Source organism: Salvia hispanica, chromosome 4 (genome assembly GCF_029641045.1).
Source record: "Salvia hispanica isolate PSC_SH4W2 chromosome 4, Shi_PSC_v1, whole genome shotgun sequence".
Lineage (NCBI taxonomy): Eukaryota > Viridiplantae > Streptophyta > Magnoliopsida > Lamiales > Lamiaceae > Salvia > Salvia hispanica.
In genome coordinates this window covers 39505418-39516047 of record NC_142695.1, presented here as the reverse complement: position 1 = coordinate 39516047, position 10630 = coordinate 39505418, and the positions used below count along the sequence as shown (strand labels likewise).

Genomic DNA, 10630 nt, shown 5'->3' with positions numbered 1-10630 from the left:
TGGTGTCCGAAGACGAGCCTTGGCCTAGTACCCCGACAAAGAATTGAAGTTCAAAGAGTTTGACCAATGGGAGGCCTTTCTCGTGGTCAAGGACTCGCAAAAGTTTGTTGTAGGTGTCGACTCGGGCTGGAAGCGGACGAAGATCAACTCTTCCGGTGAGTACAGCAGCAGTGCTGGTTCGCACGAGCTCCCTGAAGCCGAGGAAGTGGCCCCGCTACCACGAACAGACTCTCGCCGTCGTCGTCGCCCTACGGGACAAAAGGCTGCACAGCGGATGGTGAGGGGAAGGGGAAGCGGCAGCGGCAGCGGGTCCTACGAGGTCGAATCGAAGGCCCCAGAAGACCCAAGTAATGACCGTCTCACCCGCGCGCAGCTAACGAAGACCCTGATGCAGAGCACGAGTAAGTGGTTTAACACCCACGATCCTGTGTTCAAAAGGTTGTGCAAGGATGTGGTCGATCAATGTCGGCGCGATTTAGGAATGCCACCCATTGATGATTATGGCGTCGAGATTGGGGGCGGGCACGTCGGAGGCGGCAGCGGCACGGGCGACGGGGACGAGGACGGGGAGGAGTGAGAGCCGAGGTTATTATGTAATTATTTTAAATTATGTAATTTTTTTTTTTAATTATGTAATTTTTTTAATGAAGTTTTTGAATTTTCCCGTATTCCGTGTCGACATTTTAATTCCGTAAATTATAAGTCCGTAAATTGAATAATTGCGGGAAGTCCTAGTGGGAAGTCCTAGTGCAGTGGGAAGGGCTAGTGATGTGGCAGTGGAATGGGAGGGGCTAGTGATGATGTGACAGACAGTTTTGTGGGAAGTCCTAGTGGGAGGGGCACCACCGGAGACGCTCTTAGAACAACATGAGAATTAATATATAATTAATAAAATAAGAGAGAGGATGAAAGAGGTAATTAAAATAGTGGTAGTGGATAGTAGACCCATACTATCATTAGTGTTTAATGGTGGGCCCTATGAATATAGTTGTAAATAAATTTATGTATATCAGTAATAGTTGGAAGAACTTTTCATTAATAGAAATGAGTTATTTTTATGGGATGGACGGAAAAGGAAAGTATTCCTATTTCTATTGGACGGAGCCACAAAGGAGTATTTACAGTATTTTGACTTGAATAGTTGTTCTTCGACTGATCAGAACAATTGAATCATGAATCGATGGCCTCTCTGTTTTGTTTACCGGTCTAGTTTTCTAAAATATTGTGTATTATTATGAATCATATTTCAGTGACAAACAACTTCACAATGACTAAAAGATGTGAACAGTTTTGTGACTATGTCAATTGATTCAACTTGATAAGTATATTTATTCTGTGTATTAACATACTCTTTTGATTCATATCCACATTAACACAATAGCACCATAACTATATATCTTCAGTAACTTCAGAGCAGGAACTATACCTACCCAATCGCCAACATTCCATTTTTAATAGTCAAACAATTCAACGACTAATTAATTACAACAACCGATATATTCACATATTGAAAACAATTGAAAGTTCACAAAAGTGGACAGTCTACGTACTATGTTGTTATTATGGGCATTCAATAAAATAACAGCATAAACCAATCTCCTAAATTCAATTGCCAAACTAATAATAATTCCCTGACTGCCCATATATCTGTTAATCCTTATTTAACTTTCTATATTATTAAGCAACACCTAAGCAACAAAGAAATTTTAAGGGGGGGAGGGGTGTGTTTGTTTAATTATTTCATCTTCACTTAATAGAAGACTTTTTAAATTTTGTTAATTTGATGATATAAAGCTGACTATTTTCTTAACAATTATAAATTGCTTATTAGTATGTTAAGTAGATTCGAGAAATTCAACTCATTACAATAATTCAACAAAGTCGACTAGATCGAGCTACGACACTACCAATTAGGATATGGGAAGCAAATTTGTAGTAACAAAAAAAACAAGTCATTGGAATCCCAATCAGCTCACAAAGATTATATATATTGGATTACCAACTCATCATAATTAAATGTCAGACACCGATATATGCCGTGTAAGACACACATACCCCCTAGAAATACGTCCACTCATAAAGAGATACAGCCTTCATTTTTCAAGAGGAAGAAAGAGTTTTGCAATTAACATGAAACATATCGTGTAAGGAGTTGTCAACAACATTTGAAGGGAATCGAAATATTTTCAGCACCTCTTAAAACAATATCTACAAAAATATGAAAATAACATTTAGAAAGAGAGTGGGGATAGGGATTCACCATAATGCTCCTCTTTCCCTTTCCCACCCTTTCACCACCGACACAAAAACAAAAAAGAGTACACCATGTTTAAACTCTTTCATCATGGCTAAGATTTCAATGGTTCCAATACTCCAGTCTATCAAACACCAAATATTAAGCTTATACTTATCATTGTGTAATTAGTGAAAAAGGAATATTTTGGAAGCAAATTCAACATCCTTATAATACTAAAACCAACATAAATCAATTAAGATTTTATAGTTATCTTGTATAAATACTTAACACGTTCAAAGAATAACAATAAAATCAGAGTGGCGCAGCGGAAGCGTGGTGGGCCCATAACCCACAGGTCCCAGGATCGAAACCTGGCTTTGATATGAGTAGCTTCCAAATCTGATAGTATTTTTTTTTGTTCGATTATTCTGTTATTTCTTTGTCTTATTTTTGAAAATTTGACCGAAGATATAAAAGAAACTACAGATAAAGTAAAAAGTTCAAATTAAATAATAAAAATAAATAAAGGAATTTTGATTTTAAAAAAGATAGAATCCAATGCTATATTATGAAATTACTTTAGCCTAATTCATAATGATAATTAATTAATTATAAGTTTAAATTAACATTATAAATTGTGATTAGGGATTCAACCTAATATAATTTGAATACAGTATTATGTAATTACAAATAGAATTATTAGCTTTAACATTACAACAACTTATCTTGGAGCAGCTCCCACTCTTTCAAAAGGAGTAACACGTTATAGAAACGTAATTTATTTTTTAAAATAAATTAATAGTACAAAATGTATTCCAAAACATAAAAGTGTAATACTTTTCTCATTGGAGAATGGATTTTCATTAAAAGAAGGCAAATATGTCAATTACATGATTTTACTTCTCCACTCCATCAATGAGAGATAAAGAAACCTCTTCAAAATAGAAAAAATGTATAATACCTTATCAAATACCTTTTCTCTTAAAATATATATTATTTTATGTAAAAAAGTAAATATAGTAATTATAACATTTTACCTCTCCATAAATTTTCATTAAAAGAAGGCAAATATGTTAATTAGTTACATGATTTTACCTCTCCATCAATGGAGAGGTAAAGAAACCTCTTTAAAATGGAAAAAATGTATAATGCATTCTCAAATACTTTTTTCCTTAAAATATATTTTTTTATATAAAAAAGTAAATATAGTAATTATAATATTTTACCTCTCCATTTATTTCTCTCCGTGGAAATGCTCTTATAAGTACGCAAAATTAGAGATATCTTATGTTGAAAATTTTCAAAAACTAGCCAAAATCGAGGGAGCAAAAATTGAGGAGATAATTGTCCACTAAACCTTAATAAATGTTTACGTCTCAGAGAGGCTATCTTTTGCGTCCTATATTTCTATTTGGGACATCAATATTCAAGATGTTTTTTATAGTGTGTAGTTAGTATATATTGAAACATAATTTATAAGCGTCTTTAATTGACATAAAAATATCCCTAGACGTTCAATTTTTTTTTGTTGTAAAACTAATTTCTAAACGACATAAAACAAAAATTATTGATTTACAAAATATTGTAACTATATTTTTGAGAATTACAATAAGCTAGTAACATTTGAAAAATATCATTATATAATTATAGATTTGATTTATTTACTGAAAATTTTATCTTGGATGTTATCACATAAAATGAGTAAACGGAAAATAGTGAATATATAGTATTATATTAATTAAATTTGAATACGATGTCTTAATCTCATTGCATTAAACTACTCTTGCAAGCTAAAACAAGTATAATAAAAAGACTCAATCTCGGCTGGCTATTAATATTTGACTTATTTAATTAATGCGAGCATACTTTTTTAGAATAGTTTGACAAAAGAAATGAAACTAAAACTAATAGTAGTGAATATAAATATGTAATAGTCCTATTTTTATATTTATAAAAATATTATTATATTAAATTGTGAATATCGTGAGAGGTAAAGTTTTATAACTACTACTCCCTTCGTCCCGACTAAGATGACACATTGCTTAGCCGGCACGAGATTTTAGGAGTTATTGGTTAAATTGTTTAATTGAAGAGAGAAAATGTGGGTGTAAGTATTAAAGTAGAGAGATAAAGAAAGATGAATATTTTAATAGGAGTGAGAAAAAGTGGTTGAGTGTATTAATTGGAGAGAGAAAGTTTCCAAAAAAGAAAATGTGTCATCTTAGTTGGGACAAACTAAAAAGGAAAACGTGTCATCTTAAGCGGGACGGAGGGAGTATGTTTATTTTCTTTTAATTATGAAAAGTCATTTTTCAATAGGAAAAGTATTTGAGAATGTATTATACCATTTCTTTAAAAGAGGTAATTATACCTCTCCATTGTTGGAGAGGTAAAAGCTTAAAAGCTTATACTCTCTCCGTCCAACAATAGCAGTCCCATTTCTAGAGGGCACGGGTTTTAAGAAATTGTAGAGTGTGTAATAATGGTGTATGATAGTGGAATTTTGGGCCCACTTAAAATGTTTAATTTATAAATTCATCTTTTATAGCACAATAATTTTCTGATTTTAGTTTTCATTGTATCACTATTTTTTATTCCAAATATCCCACAATCAAGATAAACACAAAGCTCTCGCTAATTGCAGTCACAATCTGCACAATCTGAAGATTTAAACACCAAGAACAGCTCTAGTCAATTCACACTGCAAAATCCACACTTTAATACAAACCCAATGTGAATCAATTCAAAAGATAAGATTAATGAATCAAATCAAGCACCAAACTTAAATCAAAGATCAAAAACCGCACAAGAACAGATTTTTCAAGAACAAAATTTTATGAAATTAATACTCCGATACAACAAAGTTTTGGATCGTAGTCCAAATCAGGCACACAACCAGTCGAAAAATACTAATTACGCTTTACACAACAATTAATTTCAAGAAGAGGAAGGGGATTAGGGTTCGCCGTGAGAGAGAGAGAAATAAGGGAAAATGTTTGGACTGTATTCCATTTCAGAGAAAGAGAGGAGACGACCGATTAGGGTTTGATATGGGGTGATGGAGGCGGCGCGGTGGAGGCGGTCGGTGATAAGGAGACGGAAGGAGGCGGTCGGTGATAAGGAGATGGCGGAGGCGGTGTGGTAGAGGCAGCGTGGTGCAGGCGACGGGCGATAAGGAAGCGATGGCGGCGGCGCGGTGGAGGCAGCGTGGTGAAAGCGGTGGAGGCGGTGGAGGCGGCGGTTTTCCGAGAGAGAATGGGATAGAGAGAGAAAGAGAATTCTTGTAAATGAGGGAAATTAGATTGGGGAGGGGGTGAATTTGGGGGTTTTTTAATGGCAATTTTGAAATTTAAGTGAATAAGTAGTGTAATTAGATTGTCCAAATATGGTAAGGAGAACCGAGACTCCTATTCTCGGACGTCCTAAAACGAAAAAACGGGACTCCTATTGTTGGACGGAGGGAGTAGTAACTATTAGAGCATCCCTAAGAGCACGGAAGTGGGCCCGGATCCACTTTTATTCCTTGTCATTAGCTAAGAGCACAACACCCACATCCGTGCTCTTAGCTAAGGACAAGCTCAAGGGTCCCACCATTCTATTATTCAATTTAAATACTCCAATTATTAAAAACATTTCTACATTATAAAAATACATTAAAAAATAAAAATTACATAATTAAAATCCTAAAAAATAAAAATTACATAATTAAAATCTTTAAAAATAAAAATACATAATTAAAATTCTAGAAAATAAAAAAAAACATAATTAAAATCCTACAAATTAAAAATTACACACGTGGAAGACTAGTCCTCTATCCACAATTGCCTCTTGAGACCCGGATCATTCCCTCATGTGTTGCAAAATGATCCAGAGTCATCTTAGACGTATCGTTCAAATAGAGTTGACCCAAGAGGGTCCACAACGTGTTGTTCGGGGGTGGAGGAGGCACAAAGGGAGTGGGAGCGGGGGCGGATGGAGTCGGGGCGCGACGGCGGGTGGCCGTCGTCGTCTTCTTTCCTTGCGGCCGGCGGGAACTGCTCGGGCCAGCGTCGGAGCTACCCAAGTTAGTTCCGGCAAGCTGGGTAGCCACATCATCGGAGGCGCCATCGGATGGCTACTGACATCGACCGTTTGCTAGAGGAGCTGGAGGAGGATGCTATTACGCTGCCCTATACTTCGGATGAAGGCGCCCCTCCTGCCAACAAGCGAGGTACTTGAACACTTTGAACTCCAAGCTTTGGTAGGTCGCCAAGGCAGTACTGATGATGTCGAGCTCGCTCTTGCCGCTCCCCGCCGCCCGCTCTTCCTATTGGAAATACCCCTGGAATTTACCAATTGCCTCGTTGCATCTGAAGATGCAATTGGGCACTATACTATCATTGCGATAGATGGTTCCCCCCTGCCGGGTTTCATTGTAAAGACGAGTGATGCGCCACCTATACGTTTCTCCGGTTTGGTTCGTGCCAACGTCCGGATCTTCGGAGACTGCCAAGTAGGCTTTGAACATCGCCATCATCTCACCCGCAGTGTACGGGGTGCGGGTGCCACGAGTAGGAGGAGTAGGAGTAGGAATAGATGTAGGAGTAGGAGTAGAGCTGCTGCTCTCTCCCGATCCGGGTTCGGGTGCCCACCCGAACCCAGAGGCATTTTGGTCGTCCACCGGGTAAGGACGGTAGCCACCCGGAAATTGCGAACCTTGGGTTTGAGGAGGGGCCATAAATTGCGTTTCCGGACTAGGGAATGAGTCGGAGTCGAACCAATCGTGGTTCCAACCGCGATTACCGGAGGGGTGATCGTCGGAGCCGGACATTGTGTAGTGTGGTGGTAATTTAGATGAGAGAATATGAAAAAAAGATGAGAGAATGTAGATTGATATAATAGATGAGAATGTGATTTTTTTTTGTGTAGAAGTAGGGGTATTTATAGATGAAAATGTGAATTTTGGGGGAAAAAATTGAAAAATAAATTAAAAGTGGGTAGAAAATGTATATTTTTTTTGGGAAGTGGGAAAATATATATTTTTATTTAAAAACATTTTTTTAAATAAATTTCGAATTTTAAAAAAAATTGAATATGCCAACGGCTATGCCGTTGGCCAATCAGAACAGGGTGCTCAGCGGCACAGACGTGCTGTTAGCTAAGAGCAGCGCCATGCCGCTGGCATGGACGAATGGACGGAGTTTTGAGCACCGCTGCGGATGCTCTTATGTTTGTCTTCTTTTCATGAAAAATCATTTCTCAATGGAAAAGGTATTTGAGAAGATATTATTCTTTTATGTATTGGATTGCATCTTGTACTATTTTTTATTTTCGAGAACAATTTATCTTTCTATATACATTTTTCCTTTTGATTTTTTTACTTTTTGAAAGGATATATTTATATTTCTGAGAAGGTAGATTCATGATATACCTTTTCAATATACATTCCCTCTTTGGATATGCTCTTAGAGTATCTCAAACCATTTACACTAAACTCAAACTTATTCTAGTGTAAAGATGCTCTTAGAGTACCTTCAACCATTTACATTAAACTCAAACGTATTCTAGTGTAAATGTTACATAAAATATGATTTTATCATAATCATTTACGCAAAACTCAAACTTAAAAAACTATATTTGCCTTTTTTTCACAAAATTTGAAAAAGTTTTTGTTTTTGATTTAGTGTAAATCTAAAAATAGGTCCTTTTACTCAAAAAAAAAAAAAAATGGGAATAATTTTAGAGTACTATTAGAACTAAGTATATATCCCATTTTAAATTTTAGTATATCATTTAATGATTAATTATTCACAATTTATTCAAATATAAATTGCCAGTTTCAAACAGGCTGGAACTGGTGTAGGTTATTAAATGGATAATACTCATTTGGTGTAGGTTTGAACCCTTCCTTCCGCCTACCCGTAAAGTTTGCTGTTTCTCCCGCATATATCTCCTCTCCATTCCTAGTCCCAACCCTATATTATGTGGCGACACGTTTGCGTCATTTCTCTTTTCTATTTATGGTTATCCAACCACGTCTCCTTTATTATTTTTCTAATTTTTAAACGTGATTAACATTCTAATTCAACGCACATTTGTTTACTCGCTCCTCTTATTTTTTTAATGAAAATATAAAATCGGAAATTTATTTACGGGGAAAAAATATTAATTGGGCTGTTTTTGGATGATTTTGATGGGGGGCTATAAATTGCGTCGGTCCAACGAGGCATAACAACTCAACAAACCATTCGCATTTTCAATCCAACGTTATTCACCTATTTCTCTCTCTCTCTCTTGCATTATTGATTCATCATTCATCAATGGCGTTCAACAGAATGATCTCTCAGCGCCTCCTCACCATGTCGAGGATGACGAACACGGCGCTCACCAATTGCCGCACTTCCTTACCTCGCACCGCCGTTAAACCGGCTGCTCTGAGTCATCACACGTCGCCCGCCCCCGATCCCGGAGATGACGGTATATTCCGGCGATATCTCCACCGCCAATCGGCGGCGACGACGTCGGCGGCACGGTTCCTCCCGACCGGCGAGAAGCTTCTGGAGAAGCTCCGCGAGATGGACATTTCCAGAGAAAGGATCAGGCTCGACGGCCTCCGCCCGCCGCAGGCGACGGAGGAGTCGCGGGAGGATAGTATGACGGTGAAGGACGCGAGGAAGATTCTCAGGCTGTCGCAGCTTGAAACGGTGAAGTCGAGATTGAGGCAGATGGACAAGGATTGCGTGTCGCATCCGGAATTTCTGGAGATTTGTGCCAAGGCGTGCTCGAGTCCGGAATTAGGGCACGAATTCGCGAAAATACTCGATGAATCGGGGAGCGTGATTGTCATCGGAAGCGTCGTGTTCCTCAGGCCTGAGCAGGTTGGCGCTCCCTCCCTCCCTCTCTCTCTCTCAATCCCTAATTTGTTTTCAATTTGTGCATAGTAATTGAGAAAGGATTATGGTATATTTATGAGTTTATCATAGATTAGAGCAGTAGAATGAGGTCAGAAGTTGAAATGTGCCGGTAATTGGTTCTGATTTACTCATTCATTCGTTAGCCTAAGTTTTGATCTGGAGACTACCGAGAACTGATTAGCTTTTTTCGTTGTGTGCTGGTTTTCCATGTCTTCTTCCACAGGAAATCGAAACAATGTTTTCGCACAAAACATGGTGGTGACTTTTATTAGAGATTGGATCTCTGATCATGGAAGAATATATTCAAAGAACATCACCTCTCTTGAAAAAAAATACTATCTTGGCTTTTGCCAGAATAAAAAAAATGTCTCGAGATTGATAAGTTTGTGTTGAGGGATTGGTTTTTTCATTGCGTGAGTGGTCTTCATTTGAAAATTTTGGTGGAGTAAAGGGAGGGGAATGAAAAGGACTTCCCATTATTGTGGAGGAGTTTTGATTTTCTATTCATTGTTTTTCCCCTCTAGAATTATTACTAGTCCTTTTCAAGAAATGAATATACTAGAAGGTCTGAGGTGAATAGGGTGATGTATATTCCCTCAACTTTAAGTTGATGTGATGCCAAAATTCTTGTCAAAATTAGGATGGGAGTCAGGGGGGGTTTTATGTTAAATATTGTGTTTGATTCAAAGATAAATCAGAACTCAAAGAATCATAGTAGTAAAACAAATTTTTGTACAATTGTGTTTTGACACAGGTGGTGAAAGCAATCCAAGGACTAATGCCTCTAGCCCCAAAACCGGACGATCCAAGAATGAAGGAGTTGGAAGAACTGGAGAAGCAGAAGGCAGTGATCGATAGGAAAGCAGAGTCGTATGTTCGTAGGGAGCTCTGGGTCGGGTTAGGCTACCTTGTTGTCCAGACAGCGGCCTTCATGCGCCTAACGTTCTGGGAACTGTCGTGGGATGTGATGGAGCCAATCTGTTTCTATGTGACGTCGATGTATTTCATGGGAGGGTATGCCTTCTTCCTGAGAACGTCGAAAGAGCCCTCATTCGAGGGGTTCTTCCAGAGCAGGTTCAGTGCCAAGCAGAAGCGCCTCTTCAAGTCGCTGAATTTTGATGTGGAGAGGTATGATGAGCTGAAGAGAGCTTGTCATCCCCAGTCCACGGAAACGGCTGCAGCCCTTTCCTTTGCGACTCCAACCCGTAGGGGTTGATCGATCAATCTTGTTTTAAATCCAAGAAAATGAGATCAGATAAAATTGCTTTAAATCACAAAATCATACCTAAAATTTTTTGCTTCTTTTATTATTTTCAGCACCCATTATGTAACCACGGATTTGTAGATTAGATTCGTTAAACTGTTTGTAGGAAATGAGCAGTAGAAATCATTGATTAACAGAAATCTGCTTCTTTCAATCGCTCTGAACCCGAGTAGGTTGTTTGGGGCGGGTGATCGCAGTATGTATTTTAATTTAGTTGATAACGAATACACTGATTTT

At 37.8% G+C, this 10630-nt stretch overlaps 1 protein-coding gene and 1 non-coding gene across 2 annotated transcripts; both read left to right on the top strand.

Annotated features, from left to right (window-relative positions):
• Positions 1 to 2547: 2547 nt before the first annotated feature.
• On the top strand, positions 2548 to 2619 carry TRNAM-CAU (transfer RNA methionine (anticodon CAU)). The gene has a single exon. It is a non-coding gene; the product is annotated as a tRNA-Met (tRNA).
• Positions 2620 to 8436: 5817 nt separating this feature from the next.
• On the top strand, positions 8437 to 10533 carry LOC125196264 (calcium uniporter protein 3, mitochondrial-like). The gene is made up of 2 exons (XM_048094713.2): positions 8437 to 9093; positions 9884 to 10533. Exons 1-2 carry the CDS (start codon positions 8536 to 8538, stop codon positions 10343 to 10345), a joined length of 1020 nt encoding a protein of 339 aa, XP_047950670.1. The 5' UTR covers positions 8437 to 8535; the 3' UTR covers positions 10346 to 10533.
• Positions 10534 to 10630: the final 97 nt, after the last annotated feature.